General features: G+C 48.2%; 1 protein-coding gene across 2 annotated transcripts in view; it reads right to left on the minus strand.

The window, feature by feature from the left end:
- Positions 1–226: 226 nt before the first annotated feature.
- The window catches only part of lyst (lysosomal trafficking regulator), an 89,970-nt gene continuing 70,833 nt past the window's right edge, over positions 227–19,363 (minus strand). For both annotated transcript variants that reach the window (XM_088609864.1, XM_088609865.1), the window contains 20 exons: positions 19,092–19,280; positions 18,309–18,454; positions 18,110–18,206; positions 17,573–17,634; positions 17,266–17,321; positions 15,967–16,119; positions 15,266–15,510; positions 14,636–14,702; positions 13,620–13,776; positions 12,957–13,097; positions 12,099–12,316; positions 11,291–11,521; positions 10,741–10,930; positions 9,962–10,098; positions 9,294–9,392; positions 8,453–8,592; positions 7,595–7,692; positions 6,788–6,944; positions 5,061–5,132; positions 227–3,893 (listed from right to left, as the gene is read on the minus strand). In XM_088609864.1, the coding sequence (XP_088465990.1) occupies positions 3,755–3,893; positions 5,061–5,132; positions 6,788–6,944; positions 7,595–7,692; positions 8,453–8,592; positions 9,294–9,392; positions 9,962–10,098; positions 10,741–10,930; positions 11,291–11,521; positions 12,099–12,316; positions 12,957–13,097; positions 13,620–13,776; positions 14,636–14,702; positions 15,266–15,510; positions 15,967–16,119; positions 17,266–17,321; positions 17,573–17,634; positions 18,110–18,206; positions 18,309–18,454; positions 19,092–19,280 (2,794 nt within the window). In that variant the 3' untranslated portion in view covers positions 227–3,754. The remainder of the gene's footprint in view (positions 3,894–5,060; positions 5,133–6,787; positions 6,945–7,594; positions 7,693–8,452; positions 8,593–9,293; positions 9,393–9,961; positions 10,099–10,740; positions 10,931–11,290; positions 11,522–12,098; positions 12,317–12,956; positions 13,098–13,619; positions 13,777–14,635; positions 14,703–15,265; positions 15,511–15,966; positions 16,120–17,265; positions 17,322–17,572; positions 17,635–18,109; positions 18,207–18,308; positions 18,455–19,091; positions 19,281–19,363) is intronic.

A 19,363-nucleotide genomic window follows, 5' to 3' on the forward strand; every position in this document is an offset into this window, starting at 1 on the left:
AATCTCAGATTCTGATATACCATAATCTAATAGCCCGGAGCTCTAACCTTAATTTCAAAGACTGAGCCACACATTTTACGCGTTTTAAAGTAACAAAACACAACTAATGTACTGTATATATCATGCATATTATATACAGTACCTTGAACACAACTTCACTGATATGACACCACACTGAAAACGTACACAACCTGACAATAGTCTTTAGAAAAAAAAAGACATCCTCTTATCCTTTCTTAATTATATATTTTATTTATAGTCATGACTTAATTTGTACATACATAGGTACAAAAAATAAGAAATACCCCCCCCCCCCCCATTTCAATTCCTATTTTAAGGAGAAAAATGAAATTATTCTAATTTATAATGAAACCATGAATTGAATTGACAGCTAAATTAACTTACATAATTCACAAGGGAATATAAATTACACAGCGAATCATTTAAACAACCAAAGGACAAACCATTTTACAGTTCCTAATGCATTGCAGACACCTGTTTTCCATGCATCTCTCGTCTCCCAACATTCACACGGCAGCACAAAGGAACAATACTTGGCTCTGGCTGTCAGCCAGCGGCCCTTCGGAACACAAAACACAGATGCTAAAACGACTGTTCCACTGGAGCAGAAATGCACAAGGGAAATGGTATATACACGTGCACAAAGGGGCAGAAATGGGTCCCAGACCACACGACAATTGGCAGCAAAGATCAACTGTAAACATCAAAGAGCGTTCAGGACACAGCGCGTGGTGTCGAAAGGTGCTTATTTCCTTCTGCAACAGCTCACAGAACCCATGAGCGTGATGGTGACGAGATGGAATTGCACAAACCCACCTTAAATCCGACCGACAATAATAATAATAATAAAAAAAAAACATTACAACGCTGTAGTGTGCAGAAAGTCAAACAATGAAGCACAAAGGATTGACTTCAGTCAAACAAACCTCCTGTTGTGCTGAATTCCGCAAGGCATGGAACAGGCAGTCCTCCTGCGTTGTGTTATTCCGCTATAAGAGCCTTCTTTACCATCGGTTGTCCTCACCCTCCAGGAAATTGGGACTCGGGAGTGAAATGGACAACTGCCTGGCTCTCTGGGAAGTACTTTTGCCCCAGTACTCCCAGGCAAACCCAGGGCAGGAAATGGATACAGAGCAATCTTAAATAATTTAGTGTCTTACTTCTGAATGTCTTTGTTTTCACTCATACAGATTTCACTTCACATTCCCCCTCCCTCCCTGTATGCAAACCCTTATTGACTGCAGATAGTCCAACCCCACTCTGTGAAACCCTCTTTGGTTTCTGGGGACAGGTTGAAATTTTTCGGTCACCCCGGTACCTTAAAAAACGTTATCATACCGCAACTTGCTTTAGAAAGGGATGCTGTGACAAGAGGCTTTGTGGTACTCCGCTAAAACATTCTGCAAAACTTGGAAGACATGCAGAGAAAAAAAGCTCTCAGGGCCATAGGTGTCCTTGCAGGTTTTAGCTGATGTGACAAAACCTAGTGAGAGCGAGCATTAAGCAGGATTTGTGTGTCCTGACAGGGCAATAAAGCAGTAGCTTTCAGCGCCTTCTGTCTAGTTCGGTCACTCAGCTTTCCAGAACATAAAAATCAAGGAAACCCTGCATTTGCACAGATTCTCGGCAAACCGCACAGACCATTCGCCCTCCACTGTGCCTCACAATCGCTGCAGTAAATACCTTCCGTTTTTAATCCCTGCCGTCACAAGGCAGAACTTCAAATGGTGTTATTTTGAAAATTTGCCTTGTTTGGTGGACAGTGATCAAATTAGCCGAGATTAAATGTAGCATAGCTCATTTGTCAGAAAAGACTGAGATTAAGACAAAGACGGTGGGATGAAAAGGGATGGGCATGAATTTGGAATGCATTGGCTGCTAGCAACCAAATGTGCCCCAACAAACCTGCCCTCTATTCTTAACCCTTATTGCTTTATGTAGTGACCACAACACTGTCCAGCTCCCCAGGTGAGATCTCCATTCTGAAGCCCGGGCAGGGAGGAGATCCCAGGTCTCTTTGAGACTGCGGGGGTCCGTGGCACACCAGCAGAAGAGCGGAGGACGAGACAGCTCGCTTGTTTGCGTAGGTGGTGCACTGAGCTTTTAAGAGGTCCGTCTGGGATAAATCAAGGACCCAGGAATCTCCTAAGGCTTCTGTACGCACTTGCTGCTCTTACTGTCACCAGGTGTTCACACACCACGCTGATGACTTCTGACAGCCATTTTATTATTCAGTAAGACCGCAGGGTCTCTATTCTGCAGGGGGAAACCCTCCTTCAGCTGCAGTATTACTCCACACTACAATCCCCCACCCCTCAATATCCTATTAATTCAATATTAATATTCCAATAAAAGACAGCTTCCGGTTGGAACATTTTGGAACATGACCCTGGTGCGAGGAATCCTCTTGATTACAGGACGCTCCTGCAGAAAAGGATGCTAAGGTAATCCCAGGACAGGCAGGGGAAACAAGGCTCACATTACGCCAATCCAAGCAAGCAGGTGAGCCTTGCTTGTGCTGATGTGAAGACAAGCAGGTGTGTAAATCACACTTCTAATGATTTTGCAGGTAATTTGGCCTAGAAAAGCACACTATTTCTGGCCACTGGAATGTTTTGCAGGCCATGCTGGTCTATGAACTTCTAACACAGTAATACCTATTCCAGAAAACTGAAATGAATCCTTTCTGTCCTAAAATCCCCAAACAAACAAAATTACATAATATAAAAAAGGTCGTATCGTCCCATCTACTGGCTGCAGATTTCGATGAAAGCAAGGCTGTTTTCATCAGAAAATGTTTTTCCTTCCTCTTATAACCTGTGTGCTTTTACACACACAGGTTTTTAGTTCCTGATCCTTTTCAGAATTTGATAAAAAGGCCCAGAGAGAAACTGGACATCCTAGGAGGATGAAAGCACTCAGGCAAAAGACCTTATTAAAGAAAGTCATACAAGTAGAGAGGAGAGGGCTTACATCCAATATCAATAATAAATACTTCATGCCCGCTGGTGAGCTGCATCTGAGGAAATCAAAGCAAAATGTAAAGACAAAACTAAATCAAGAAAAAGCAGGGCTGCGATTCCACCCAGTCTCTAGCGTCCAGGATCACAAACTGCAGCAAATAACCAAATGCGGCTCGCTTAATTTGTGAAGGCTTGTGCCGCAGGAATCCAATATACATTTTAAGGGGAACTTGGGCCCTGACAAAGCTGCAGCAATGACACAGGAGAATGGACTGCTGTTTCCTGGCAATACTGAACAGCTCAGACAAACGGGCTGGCCCGTGAGGCTGTTCCTGCAAGACGAGCAGCACGAGCGACGGGGTCGATTTTGGAATCCGGTACGAGAGACTGACACTCAAAGTCTCCATCCGATGATGAGCTCTTGAGGAACCGACAACTTTGGAATGAAAGCCGTCTTACGTTTTGGTCTCGATCGGGTGGGAAAGTACTACAGCGCAACTCCAGAGCCCAGGGGCATGGAACAGAAGCTTCAGGATGGCAAAAGGTCGTGCAGACGATATGAAAGTGAGTCTCTGGCTGCAAGAGCCACATCCTCCTCCTGCCCCATCCTTTCTACATGAATACAATCCAGTGTGAGCTTAACAACCTAATGCATCCAGCTTTCTTTTTCCTTGCCCCAGCGATCCTGCAGATCCGGGCTGGGGTTTGGTGCATGCTGATGGATGCTCTCCCTGGGGTGGCCTTGCACTGGGTGGGGCACACGGCAGCACTCAGCCAGCGGCGTAGCTGCTGAGGAAGGAGTAGAACATGGGCAGCTTCATCCTCTGCTGGTCTCTCCGGCACCAGGCGATCACCGTGCCCTCGCTGTTGGCCGTGTAGAGGTGGTGGCCGTCGCAGGAGTACGTCAGGCTGCAGCACCGGGGGGGAACAAAGCCATTCGCAATTAAAACACCAGCAGCAACCAGCACAACAGGGGCCACACTCAAGAATATCCTCTTCTATGCTAAATGCAAAAACAAAGTTCAAAATGTATAGCACTAAGTACCGTGGGAAAACACTTCCTGAATGTAAGTGTGAGAGAGCTACTATGAACAGGGATGTTTACTGAGGGCCAGGCCATTCACAATGGCTCATCAAAGAGATGTCTCCCAGGCCCCCAGGGGGGGCCACAGCCTGAATCCTGGAAGATTCAGCTCCTCCCCACGGTCTGCCACCTGCTGCCAGGCTGGTGGAGTGAAGGCAGGCACTGGCTAGTCTACAAGAGCTCCGGCTGAAGGTACTGACGTGTGCACGAGCTTCGCGAGTTGAGCTATAATTCAAATAGAACGTCCTTCTTGTATTTAATCATACTCTGTCGTAATGAGCAGCAAGGTCGATGGAATGCCCCAGTGAATCCCTCGTATGTTTCTCATATGTAAGAAATGGCACACCAGGGAACACATCCCCTTTGAACCCAGACTATAATTGCCTCTGTTTCCCTCGATTCCCACAGTGCTCTTCTTTCTGGGAACGCGCTGACAGGGCTGGGGGAGGCATTGCTGTATCTGCTCGCTCTTCTTTGGAGAGATTCCAGAGCAGCAATATCTTGTTCAGACTACAGTTGGTAACTGCAGTTGTACACTATATGCCAAGTGAGGGCTTACTAGTGCATTACACTTTTTTAATTCTGTGCTTCCGATTCCCACAGCTCTTTGTAAACCGTCAAAAACTGACGGTGTTTTTTGGTCGAGTATCAGGGTTGATCCTTATTCACGGAAGGCTTGAGTCCTTTGAAGGTTGCAGACGTGCACCTGAAAACCCCCAAAACTTTCATTTTGAGCCCAAAAGCCATACTTCTTATCTTAATTGCACAGATGTCAATTGCATATCCCCCAGTAAAACACTGTATGTATCCTGCTGTATCGCACAGTGAGGCCCAGAAATGTCATTCTCACAACCCGGCAGCTGGTGGTATTGTGAACCTGGTATTGTGCACATGGTAATGTATCAAGAGTGGGTTTCCCTTTAAAGCTGGTTGAAGTAAACAACAAAATACAGCTCAAAGCAAAAACAGACCGAGCGATTAAAAGGGCTTACCCAACGATGGGCTTGTTCGATTTAGGGAATGTGATTTCTCGCACTGGTTTCAGGTCCCACGTGCTCCACAGCCTGCAAGAGCAAAGTCAGAGAGCTCCACGTCAATCTCAAAGGACAGAAAGAATGTACCACCCCCCCCTCTTTGCAGAAAAAATAATTTGTCCCTCTCGAACACAGATTTTGCGGTGCTCATAATGTTTTGCTTGAGAAGCCCAAAGTGCACAGGACTCGCGGCTTAATGGTGCCGAAGCCCCAGACGATGAAAAACACCGGTGAGTCACGTTCACAGTCTGCGCGACTTTACTAATTGCTGGTGTTTGTTTTTAGAAGGCGCTGATTTAGCTACAGGAGTCACTTTCTCAGTCATCAACCTTGGCTCCACAGCTTTATTACAGACCATCTTAGTGGTGGAAAAATAATGATGAGGTTGCCGTTGTGAGCGAGTCATACAGCGGTCTGAAAAAGTGATTGTGAAGTCCTAATTAAATCTGGAAAAAAAGGCCAGGTTCAGTTGAAAGCTTAGCTTTTCCCCCAGCTCTTTAATATGTCATTAAATTGTGCCTAACGCCATTAAAATAATGTAATACTGTATTAATGCACATGGAATACAAAATTCAAAAATGAATTTAAAGATGTGTATGTATATACTCACAACATAGAATATATACGTTTTCCAAATGGAGTCTGCTTTGTTATTTCATTTAGTTCGAGAAATATTTAACACATTCATTCTCTACACACTCTTCTTATTGGTCAAGGGTATCTTCCTCTTAGCGTGTCATAGAAAAGGATACTAAGGGATTTAATCAAGTTCACACAGGGTATTTCCACCACTGTACTAATACACACTAAATGAATCTTATAGTTCAAGTAGGTAGCTGCGTCAGCATGGGTAGGCTGCAGAGGAACAAGTAAAGGTTTATTCCATGCTGAAGAGAGAAGAAAGGAAACAACGTTTCGGCCCTGGAGCCTTCTTCGGGTGTGATATGTAAATAAATCGTATGCTCACAGACACGGTCATACTGTATGAGGGCAGAGTTGGAGTATACCAGCTCTGCAGGGATAAGAAGAATATTAACAAAAAAATGTTTCAGCTGTGGAACTTTCTTCATGTGTGTACAACAAGAAGTCTCCACAGCCAAATCGTTTTTTCTTTGTTTTTGCTTTTGGAATTTTTGCATGGAATTAACCTCTGCTCCTTACGGTACGCGCGCATATAATTACATCAATTACAAAACTGGGGGTGGTTCAAATCGATCTTGAACAGCTGAACCCGTACTGGTGATACCAACTCCATGTGTAACTGTCCACTCCTCTGATGCCACTTCAGCCAGCGGGCAGGAGCCTAAAGGACTTTAACAGGTTTATCAAATCAAACGGCAACCGTAAGAACATAAGAATGGTTATAAATGAAAGGCTATTTGGCCCATCTGGCTTGTTTGGGAGCTAGCTATTAATTCATCCCAGGACCTCATCTTGCCTTCTCCTGAAGGAAAGCAAGGTTAGCTTGTTCCAGTGTCCCCCAGCCCTGTGACCCACATGTGACCCAGTGCAGCGGTGCAGTGTGCGACAGTCTCTGGCCTGAACAGCCCTGCGCAGATTCTGCTCCCAAGATGCACTGCCCGGGCTCCTCTTGCCCATTTTCTCAAGCCACAGACAAAGCCCTGTAGTGCCGCCGCGCAACCAGGAAGAGCTGCAGGGTTGGGGTGAAGCTGAGGTGCCCTTGCCTGACCACGCCGTTCTCCAGGCCCCCCGCGATCACGTTGACGGACATGCCCTCCGTCTGGTTGGAGAAGGCCACGGAGCAGATGATCTCCCTGCAGTGGACGTGGCCAATCAGGTCCCCGTTCACCGTCCACAGCCGCAGGTCACTCCCGCCCCCCACTGCGGAAACGCATCGGACGAGGGGTCACAATCCACAAGGAAACTGCACTGCAGCTGCAAACTGAACTGTTACACGCCTTGTACGACACTGACACTACTGAACCCCTGTCATCAGCCCCACCAAACTGGAACCTGAAACATATTCAAGTTTGCTAGTGTATAAAAACACAATATTGATCTCTTATTTTTCCTTTTTCTTAATCTCTTAGTGTTATCCATGTGAGTATACCTGCATTACTAGCTGATATTTTTATACCTTGGCGATTCAGAGTGGAAAGGTTTCGCCTCCTCTGAAATTTTACATAGCTTTTATGGTCCCATAAAACAAAACCTGCTGCTTTTTGTAATACCAGATATGCATGTCTTCAGCCTACACCACCACCTTCAGAAAGGTGGGAGCAAATTCTGCAAAAGTTGAAAAAAACATCAAACCACAAACAAATTAAAAAATGTGTCCAATATGTCCAATGACAGTGAAAGTGGATGTTGTACTATAGTACTAGGCAGTACTATCCACTGGAGGATCATCTAAGAATGCCAGCTTTTCTTGATCTGCCGAATCACCACTAACCCAGTCTGAAAACAATAACTGACTGGTTCATAGTTTTTTCACAAGTACACTGTGGAAATTCAACAACCTGCTCACTCACCGGAGTCACACACGGTGGCGATGTCTCCTGTTGTCTCACTGGCCGACACTGCAGTGACAGGGCTTTTGTGCCCGGTAAGGCTCTGCACGTAACACAATCTGCACAGAAACGAAAGCGCAAATTCAGAAAAATAAAACTAAAAATAATAGAGGAGTGAAAAGCTTTCACCTGACAACCATGTACTGGACAAGAATTACAGGTTTCAAAGTGCCCCAGACTCTAGACAGAAGTCAAGGTGTTACTGTACAATGAACCGTTACTTCTCTCGGCTCAGGAGTGTGAAAACATTAACTCCGCTCTCTGAAACTACACTCGGCTTGCTCAGCAGGCGGGTTACAAGCAAAGGGTGGCCCCTTGGCCATTCGCTTGTCAGCATTCCTGGGAAAAACTGCTCACGCAGGCAGAACCGAGCGAGCTGCGGCCCAGGATGAAAATTCATTAACTGCACAGACTGGCTGCAGCGGAAGGTTCCTGTCAACTTTTAAAATAAACTTGCAGCTGGGCAGAGAATGGCTTTCACAGCTGCCCACACTGAGATACACTTTGACAACCAACAGTAGGTCAGGTTGTCCGCAGTTAGAATCGCAGCACTCAGTTCAACAGAGGAGAATGTGTTTAGAACTGGTGCCTGGATACTATGGCTCTCAGCAGTTAAAGAAGATGTAGTGCAGAAATACAAGGAGACTCCTTTAAAGGACATAGGATAACAGCAGTCTTTAAGGACGGTTCAAGTTCTGATGGACAGCAATGCAGCACTAAAGGGAGGAAACAAGCCATGGTTATTGATTCAGTGTACACCCGTGTGCAAGCACACCGCACAGAGCAGAAAACGCCACGAGCTGTACTAGAGGAGCTCACCTGTTCAGGTCCCAGATGATGCAGGTGCCGTCCCTGCTGACGCTGATGAGGATGCTGTAGGGCTTGCAGACAAACAGGCTGGTGACCTCGGCCGTGTGCCCGTATAGGTGGACCTGAGACTCCACCTCCATCTCCGAGGGCTGGCGGGGGGAGAGGGGGACGCAGTCATGTGCCAGGAACTTCTTGGGTTATTTAACGAGTTTGGAAGGTAATTCTTCAGTTTCCTCTACAGTTTTCATTGGTATATTTGCTACATTTGTCCTTTGAATGTTGGTTGTGACAAATCAAACAGTACCGGAGCCCTACGAAAAGCTCAAAGGACCATAAATGTCAGGACACCGTGCAAATGTAAATTCTGCGCTAACGATTTTGACATAAAGGTCTGTTCTTCTGAATACCAGTGGGGAAACACCGAGCTAAAGGACTAGTGCATTCATCATTATTCTTCACACACTGTAAATCCTGCCAACAATAAACTTGACCAGATCAAACAACATCATAAGACTAGCTTGGAGATTATAGGTTTAGAGACCCACCAGAGTAATTATAAAGACTAAGCATGCAGCCAGTACCTCTCTGTGTACGTGAGACCCGACACAGCAGGACAGTGACCACATCCTAACTAAAAGAGCAGCATTCCACTGGCTCTGATGTAAGTTTGGTTTACAACAACTCTATCTTTAGTTTCCCAGGAAATGTGTTTCTAAGGAGACTGGGATGCTACTAATTATGCTTGTACAAAAGACTGAAAAGGCTGTTCTCCCAGCTTTGAAGCATAGGAGGGGGGGGGGGGTATCTTTTGGTTACCCTGGAAACAAGAGTCTGGCTTAAAGGTACGTACCGCGCTGCTGGTGAATCGGCTGCCGTAGGCTGTAATGACTCCGCACTTACTGCCTGTGAAGAGCTGGCAGCTGTCAGGCACCCAGGCGCAACTGGTGACCTGGAGTTGAGAAAGAGCAGAGCTGGGACTCGAGGACCAGAACGTGCGCTTTCTGCAGCACTGCGCTGGCTGGCTGAAAGGATGAGCTCTGCAGCGATTCTTCTTGTCAGGCAAAAAAAAAACATATCTCATGGATTTCCTTGAAAAGCCTAAAGAAATTAAAACCAAAATCTGTCCAGGATGTAGAAAATAAGTGCTCTGTGACAGCAGTGTCATGTAGGATACTGTGAAATGCAAACCCAGAAGACTGGTCTGGCAGGTTGACCTGTAATAATTTGTTTTATTTTTTAATAATCTTTAAGAACCACCACACACACACACACGGAGGGTGCAGCTCTATTTTTCTCTTTTAGTCACTTCCTTTCCTTGTGCTGCTTTAAAATCTTATAGAATGTCTTAAAGTGAACGCTGCTCTTTTGCCAAGAAGATTCAATAGGAAATGGCTCTTGCTTCGCATGTTGTCACCCTTCCAGCGGTACCTACGCCGCCCTGCAGTTATAGCAGCAGAAGAGGCGTGTTCCCTCAGTTCCCGACAGGTGGCGCCGGCCTGGCGGGGAGTCCGGTCTCACCTGGTGCAGCTGGGAGCACTGGATGAAGTTGACGGGCGGCTCGCTCTGCTTGCTCTTCAGTCTCAGCATGTTGTCGGAATAGCCCCAGCTGAGGATGGCCGACCACTGGATGTCGGTGCTGTGCATGCTCCGCACACCTGCCAGGGTGACAAGGCGGTGAGACAGCAGGAGAAGGAGATGTCCCGTGTACATCTACTACACAGCCCTCATACTCTCTCTACTGGCTAGAAACCCAGTCGTGCAACAGTGAACAGCCTCTGGAAACCCAGGGCTCAGTACAACAGCCTCCAAAGAAACCAACACTCCTGGGGCTTTTAAACCTCCGGGAAGGTCAAAACAGTTCTTCAAAGTCACTGTGATCAGATGGTTCTTTCATCACAAATTTAAAGAAAAGAGCCACTCTTCAAGGGTTTGTTAGAAAGTTACTGACATTTGACCTGAATCACGTTACTTCTCTCTCAAATATGAGAGTTAGGGCACATTGTACAGAGCTTTCAAATCAAGGGCAGCATCTTTTGTTAAAATGTAGGCAGGGTATGACAGAGAGGAGTGCGTATGTCTTCTGTTCGGCCTTAAAAATAACGAGAACCTGCTGGTATAGCACATCACGGCTCTGAAGAGTGAAACAATTAATGTCTGCACTGTAAATGCTCGTTAAAAATTAATCAGAAAAACACGTGGGTGGAGTGCAATGGCCAGGGGCAGGAGACCAGACTGCCAGAGAAGTGCGGGGCCTGTCCCGACCGCGCTGGGATCATGCCCTCCTGCTGGCGACTTGCCTTGCTCCTTGCTGTAAATCATCATCAGGCAGAACTTCCTGGACAGCCCGCAGATGGCGCGGGTGGGCAGGGCCAGCAGGGACCCGAAGCGCTCTCCGTGGGGCTGGCTGAAACACACCACCGGGTCGGGGGCACTGGGGGAGCCCACGTACTCCCCCCACTTCAACCCTTTGATCCAGGGCAGGGGGCTCTGGAACGAGATGGGACACGACCAGTCACAACAGGACATCTGCCGACTTTGACCATTTCCCCCCCCACAAACAGGCCAACCAACACAGCCCAGAACAGGCCCTTGTGTCTTTATTCGCTGACCCACTACGCAGACAGGCTCAGGGACACCAACAGCGATATCACAAAGCTCGAAGTTACATTTCAGAAACTTTTTAAACAGGCTGGGCTAGCCGGTTTAAACCCGGTGTATACGATACTGTTCTTCCAAAAGCTCTTCTTCTATTTTCTGGCGGGACTCTTTACGATGAGCTACGTTGACCACACAGCTGAGCCCCTGGATGGGTCTTGGTAAGCCCGTGCTCCCCGGACAGGCCCATACCGGGTAGACTACTTCCTTGGCGTGCTCCCTGGGCTCGCGGAAGGCCAGCTGGACGAGCAGCCCCATCGCGGCGGGCAGCTCCCCCTCCATGACCAGCCGAGGCCCCGGCCGGCTGATGTGGGCCGTGCTGAAGAGCTGCCGGGGCGTCTGGCCGTAGGTCTTGATCATGGTCTCCAGGGCCCTCCTCTGCACGGGGTCCTCCACCGCCGACACGTCCATGCCGAAGTACGTCTGCGGGCAAAAGCAATGACACCCCACAAACTCAGATCCATCCCGCTGACTGAAACATAATACGCAATCCACTCCACAGCAACGAGTGGAAGTTTTGCCTTGTCAGGATCTGAATAAAACCCAGATTCATCAGGGAATTCAGACAGACCTTCACATGACGAGGGAATGCATGGCTAACCCACAGCCCCCAGTAACCCGTAACTGGGCCACAGGCTAGGATTGACTTTCCTTTCAGCTTCCGATGACTGTCAAGTACAGTCGCTAAAACCGAAGAGAAGAAGCAACACCCAGGAAGGGGAGGAAGGAGGAACCCAGTTACGACACCCACGCCAAAGCAATGTGACTCCTTTCAGAGCTGCAGGCCCTATGACAAACCAGCACCAAGCCCTGAACATCTCTGCTTTATGGAATCACTTTGGGCACCTCAGACTAGACAGATGCGTGACGCCAAAATCACATTAAACATTCTGAGCTCCTCATATACAAGAGTTGGCAACTCATGACACCTCAAATGCGCCAGACCGCCCCACAAGGGGAATCCACATGGTTTCTCCTGGTGCACGCCGGATCGGCTCACCGCAGGGTGGAACACGTTGATGGCCTGCACGGCGGCCTTGCCCTTCTGCTTGAGGCCGAAGACCAGGTCGATCCACTGGCACAGGGTCTGCGACACGTAGTCCGACTCCAGGGCCTGCCGGTGGATGAGGATGAAGAGGCGGGGGTCGTTGCGAGCCCAGGGGGGCAGGTTGACGTGATTCACCCGCTCGCTGTTCTGACGCACCCCGAAGTCGAAGCCTGCGGCGCAATGGGAGGAAGAGGAGGATGAGGAAGGGCGAATAAGTCTGGAATTCCGAGGCAATCACACTGCTCCCAGTGGTTAGGCTTCTGCTTGTTTTCAACTAAATATTTTAATTGGCGTCCTGCCCAGATTTCCCATTGGCTTTTACCAATCATGGCCTCCTAATAATTCCCATCCCTGAACTGGCTTCATCACTCTGTCCTCCCCACGGAGAGCTGGTGCCTGGTGAGTGTACTGGTGCACTATGCCTGCTGTCACATCATCCAGGTGGATGCTGCACATTGGTGGTGGTGGAGGTGAGGTCCCTATTACCTGTAAAGCGTGTTGAGTGGAGTGTCCAGAAAAGCGCTATATAAGTGTAAGCAATTACTGTTGTTATTCATTTGATTACATTCACTACAGTCATAATGCTGGGGCTTAGATTGAGCCAAACCCAAAGCCAGTTTAATAAATAAAACCATGTGCTATACAAATTAACCAAAAAATGTACTTAAAATCAACACCGTAAATCCTGTGTTGCACTGAAAATCAGTTTTTGGTCAGATCACTTCTAATTTTTCCAGTAAAAGAAATCATTTTTCAGGGCCTGTTGATTTAGCTAGAAGACGTTAGAGCAAAGCAAAAAGATTATCCTACCTTCTCTGTTGACCAGGAACTCGGGGAGGTAGAAGAATTCCGGGATCAGCTCCTTCACATCCGTCATGGACTCGTAGGATGAAAGGCGCCATGTGGTATTCATGGAGTGGAACGTCCGGTCTGGGATATCAAAGCTTTGGTCTATGGGTTACGGAAGAGAAGGATTCACTATTAAAGCTCTTGATAATGACACTGCTTGTGTCGGTTTACAGGCTGCAAGGTCTGCATAATTTATGCATTAAAACAAAAAACCTTGGGAAGGGGGGGGAATTATAAAAGGTCTGGCGAGCACTTTGAAGAGGAACGCATGCATGGAAAAAAAAACGGTAATAGACGGTAACCGAGTGGCAACCGCTTTCAAGATCAAAACTCTCATTTAAATGCACACCTCTAAAAAATAAGAAAGCAATTCAAATCCATTTAACCATCTAGGCACTGAATAAGCTTCCGTACATGATGTGCCAGAGTGGACTATATTGTACTGGTTGATCATACAGTGGAGAGACTTTGTGTATCCTGTGGATTCTATTTTTGTATGTTACTATTGTTATACGAGGCTCTGCAGCGATACTTCACGGTCTTTTTAATAAAACACACAGGCGATCCCAGCGGAAGAGGGAGATTGATCACAGCAGGAACCACTGACGTCCATGGCAGCCTTACCTTGGTAGGCCAAGAACATTTTAGTGAAGGGAGGCATCCTGACCAGGAAGTGCAGCACAGTGCCGCTGTTGGAGTAGTGGGAGCCGTAGTGGTAGGGCTGGACCGGGGGCATGGGGTCGTCCTCGCGGGTGCCCTTCCGAAACTCCTCCTCCAGGTACTGCGCAGCGAGGCAGGAAAGGAAGAGCCCACCTGTGACCAACTCGCCATCGGGGCTGCTCTCGTGACGACTGCTACGGTCAGGAGATTTGCCAGCCCAGATGGAGAAACCTCACACTCTCTTAAGCAAGGAAGCTCTCCACCATGCAACGAAACGTGGCTAAGAGAATGTCAAGAAACTGACTGTTCGCCTTTCATACGAGGGCCAGAATATAAAGTTATCGATACAAACTCTGAACATAAAGACACGGCGTCTGTCTTCATCACTCGGGACCCCAGCCATGCTCCCACACTGTGCTCCCTCAGTGCTCCACTCACCAGCTCACAGGAGCCGAAACGTGTAACAAGCAGAAGCTTGGTAATAAACAGAGCTTGTTTGTTATTATAGTTGGATAATTATTGCTTTTAGCCCATGATTATCTAAGCAGAATAGAATTACGCAGTAGAGGTAATGGACTTGTGTGGAAACAGACATCAAGGCCTATAAAAGTTATTAACTTTATGTTAAATGAGATCCATACTTTTATTATTACTATCCTTGCTTTTGTTTCGTCTGATTTCATTCAACTGGATTTTCCATACCCGGAGGACAAATACGTCGGCTGCGGACCACATTGTTAATAGACATAATTTGACAAGACAAGACAGCCAGGTCTCCGACGCAAAAGGAAATTAATTGGAAACAGCTTTTCTGGTAAATAAATGAAAAAGATCAGAAAGGATGAAACCGTCATCACCTTCCATCCTAGAAACATATAAATGATAAGGACAGCCGGCTGCCTCAGGTAACAGGGAACTCTGCAGTGAACCTTGATGACCTTTCCCACGGAATTCTGTTTCCCACGGAATTCTGCCTTTACCTTATAGTTGTCGACGTATCGGTCTTCCTTCTCCTTGGATTGCACTGCTATGGGTTTCGCAAGGTTCCTGAGGAGAAACACGGGAAGCACTGAGCAGCAGAACAGTCTCAAGACTCCAGCTCGTCTCACCTCTTGCAAATCGGTTTGAGGCGCGTCTTTTTCCTTTCAAAGTCCTCAGTTAAAATCAGGGCTGTGCCCGTTCTTAGTGAGTCATGGCTGTTCCCTGGGCAGAGACTATATATATCTAGCAGGAGAAGTTACCTGGCTCCACCATTAAAGTTGCTCCTGGTGCACAGAACGTTTTAAGTAAAAAGACTTTACAATTAAGAGAATCCACATGGTGCAGTTTGTTTCTCATGTTTTTACAGGTGTGATCTGATGTCTGTGTGAAGTCATGGGTTTGTTTTAACAACACACTTCAGATTACTCAGGTTCCTCTCACACAACTCCATCTTCCACTCTGCGGGAACACTTTCTTGAACCCAACAAAGCCAGCCTAAAAATGTCGCGCAGTTCTGGGATCACTGGAATCTTTGCGTTGCTACTGTCACAGAAAACAAGCAGCAGCATCATTTACTAATCTCACATTCCGATAGAGACAGAAAGCAGAGACACCGAGAGGGGGCAGACCTGTAGACAGCAGCGTCGTTGAGGTCTAGGGTCTCGCTGGTGTAATCGCTGAGGATGAAGGGGAACACAGGGTACTGCATGAGGTCACTGAAGGAGCGCCCTGCGTGCTTGTTCAGGTGGGTCAGGTACTCAAAGTTGGAGATCTGGCCCGAGCCCCACAGGTGCGTTAAGGCAGTGATGTTTCCGTACTCCAACAGATTGGGGAGGTTGGAAGTCAGGATGTTGTGGTAAACGTCATCGCGGACCTGAAAGGGGGAGACAGGTGGAACAGACATTTTTCTAAACTCTCCCGATTTCTCTCTTTCATTTCTTTAAGACTACCTAATGAAACAAAGCTGAAACGCATCTCTTCTTATGCCCTGTAATTTCTACCATTAGCTAAATGTTTTTCTTTTGCAGGCTGGTATAATAGAGTTCCCCCATACAATTATGTGAATGTGTGAACCTTTCTGTACTCACCAAAAGAACCGCGCTACTGAGAAAGACTCAGCATGGGAACCCCCTACACACCGACACCTCCGTGCCAACACAATCAGTCACCCCACGAACCCTCTTACAGATTTCACACAATTCAATTTTCTTTTCTTCTTGTACCGAAATTTCAAAGTGCTGTAACCATAGAAACCACAGTCAAGTTCACCCAATTCAAGTTCTAAATAAGAAGAAGGACTCGGTGACTCATGGGGCACCGGGCGCCTTGCCTTGGCGTTGTCGAAGGCCAGCAGCAGAGTGCGCCCGTTGGTCAGGAAGATCTCCGCGGCGTTGTCCCGCAGCTGCCACCAGCGCTTGTGGGCCTCCTTGATCTCCTCGTAGGTCCAGGAGAACGAGGCGGGCTCCGTCTCCCCGGGAGGGCTCTGGAAACGAGACACAGGCCGCGCCCGCAGGCTGCTTCAAACCCCTGTGGCCTGCGGGCCCAGGGAGCCCCACCCCCACGGCCGCGCCTCCCGCAAGAAACCCCCCGCCCGGGATCACAGGCCTCACAACCTGCCGCCACAGCTGGAGCGGAAACCGCCGAGCAGCAGACGTCCGATGCTGGAAAGTCCAGCACTGGCATCAAGAGACGGACGATATATCTAATATATCCGATACTGAATGGTTTGCAAGCTCATCGGGGGTCACCCACAGCTCCTTCTGAGGGCACTCACCACTGCCATGCACAACCACCCCCACCCCGCCCCCGACCTCCTTCACGCAATGCCTAGAAACGGCAGGAAAAACAACAGGCAATCGACCAAAAGAAAAAAAACCCACAAACTTTCCTTCAGCTCCAGCATAAGGCTAAAAACGCCTTTTCACGGCAGACCTGGACAGATCCCAGAACGGATGCAGAGTCAAACTAGCTGGGTGTGAGACGAAGCCCAGTGTTGGAACTCATTGGACGGCTCCATTTGCTGGGTACTAGTGTGGTGGCTGCGCTCACAAAAAATTAATTACCTTTCAAAAGAAGCTGAAAATTCCCCGCACACAAGAAATGGGTTGTCTGCTGTGCTTTACTGCTCAGCAACAACTCTAGTTAGGTAACAGTGTCCATGCCCTTTCATGAAGTATACTTAACCTTCTCAATTACAGAGAAAAGCAGTGTAGTAGTGTTTTTCAAGTGTTCTTGATGAGACAAGGAAGAATGGAAAGCTGAATGAAGAGGCTCCTTTGGCCAGCCACCACACCTTGTTCTCCAATAGCCTACTTCGAAATCCAGCATTGAACAACTATCGTCAAGGATGTACATCAGGCTCCTTGCTCTATTTCCATCAACCCACTGGGGCTGAATTTCATAAGCCAGGACGTAATTTGGATGAACAATAGAGAAAAATGTTTTAGCAGTTCCAGGAAGAAGAACTGGTTTGGATTAGGGTATGCATTCAGGTATGTTCTCAGGCAAGCAGACACCTGCAGCAGCTGGTCAGGCTGAGCAGCACTACTAAACACAAAGAGGGTTGTCGATTTCCAGGGTAAATGGCGCAAGCATCTGGTCAAAACTGATCAAGAATGAGAAATCTTACTTGACTATCACAGGCATCAGTGGCATTGTCTTCCACGAAGTACATCCCAGACTTCCCTGCAAACAAAACGCAAACAAAGAAGGCAGAATAAGCGATCCATTAGCCCAATGGCATCCACCCAGAAAAGCAGGTAACAACTGGGAAGAGGCTAACAAAACTGCGGCAAAATTAGAACAAGCACTTTGATGGAAAAAACCTACGGTGTTCTAAGAACATTTCTGATACATTTTACTATGCAGGGTGGTTAAACGGTTACCTAGAATAAAGTCAAGCGGTGGACTGATGGGGATTAGTAAGCAGTGCTTACCCAAGAGCAGCTCCCCTGGTGTCTCCCTGGAGGGGGCCACGTTGATACACCTCCTGGTGAACCTACAGAGCCAGAACAATGCCAGAGGTCAGCTGCACAGCCTTCCATGGACACAGGCCTTTACTTTAACAGTCTGATGTTTTGGCACCTAAGGTTACCAAGCCAAATCCAAAGGGGAATTATCTCCCTGCCACAAGCAGTGGTGCGACTACTACAGCAAGACAGGTGACTCTGGATCTGATATAAACCCACAGTTCTGACCAGAACATGTTAACTCGACAGCAGTCACTTTTGCTAAAAGAAACATGACATCAGCAAAAGAGGAATGCATTTTCAGGTGGTTAGCAGAAGCATAAACCAAAATACAGATTTTTTGGCACATGTAGTCGATCAATTCTAAGTCTATCAATTCTTCCATATACAGTTGTTAATCTTATCGCCCCGCTTCAGGATTGGAGAGGGTGAGACAGACTACCAGCTCGGGGGAAAAAGAATCCCTGCTGTGGGTGCACCTCTGGAGAGCTCAGGGCTGCCTACCTGATGGCCTCGCTGGTGGCCTTGTCCTTCACCGTGGAGGAGAAGGAGGAATGAGTCTTGTCTTCGAAGAGGTACGCCAGGGGTGGCTTGACGGGCTCTACAGTGAAGAAGAAGAAAAAAGTCACTTAAAGAGACACGGGGCGGGCAGTGGGTGAACCGGTGGAGCAGCTGGTTACCAGCTGGTGAGAGAAGCCCTCACCATCGGGCTTCTGCCGGTCCTTCAGCAGGTACTTGTTGGGGATGGTCAGGTAGCACCGCTGCAGCCGGCGCCGCTCCCGGTTCGGGCCCTCGGTGGGGTCCAGCTGCCACGAGGTCGGGTAGGACGCCTGGTCGTACCACACCGCCCTGCAGGGAACACAGACGCGTCACTGGCTTCGGGAGGCCCCAGCTGACGCCCCACACCCCCCCCCACAGTCGTGTCACCCACACCATGGGGAGCAGTGGGGTACAAACCAGCACCCATTACCCAAGACGTCAAGGACTTCAGTTCAATACTTCACTGCCATAACCACTATCTGCAGGGAACTTGGTGAGAAAGGGAGACAAACGCGCCCAGTGTGGGGCACGAACCCACAACCCCGAGGTTAAGAGTCTCTTGCTCAACCGACTGAGCTAGCCTGGCTCAAACCTTCTGCCCGTGGTTGAAAGGTGAGTGGCTGGACTTCTCGCCAACAGATTCAAGCACTACGGGTTTCGTGCTTTAACGACAGGCAGTGTTACAGACATTCAAATATCAAATCACATCTTCTGCTGAACATTCTGCACCACAAACGTGCATCATTGCTGTTGGTGAAAAACACACAAAAGGAGAAACGACTGCTCTGTGAACAGTAAGGAGGTGGGCTAGGAGAGACAGCCCAGGAGGGTGCTGTCCACGCCCATGCGGGCAAGCGGTCTGGACTGCTGTCTCCGTGCTGCGGAGGCGGAGGGGGTGCGCGGGGACGAGCTCACGGGAAGTGCCCTCTCTCACTCACTGACTCACCGGTCGTGCGTGAGCTGCTGTACCAGCTCCTGCCAGTGGCGGCTGGCGCTCAGCTCCACCTTGTACATCCCCCGGATGTGCTGGATGACTTTCTTCCTCTCCATGCCCTGGCGCAGGGACACGTTCTGCGTGATGTCGGCCGCGATCTTGGAAATGTCCTTGGACTTGCTGTCCAGCCGCTGGATGAGACTGCGGGGAGGTGGGATAGGAGTTTCTGATGAGATCCCTTCAGTACTTTAACGTTGCTCTCGCGTGACCTTCAGGAAAGGCGG

The sequence above is a fragment of the Lepisosteus platostomus genome, chromosome 17, assembly GCF_059453375.1.
Source record: "Lepisosteus platostomus isolate fLepPlt1 chromosome 17, fLepPlt1.hap1, whole genome shotgun sequence".
NCBI lineage: Eukaryota > Metazoa > Chordata > Actinopteri > Semionotiformes > Lepisosteidae > Lepisosteus > Lepisosteus platostomus.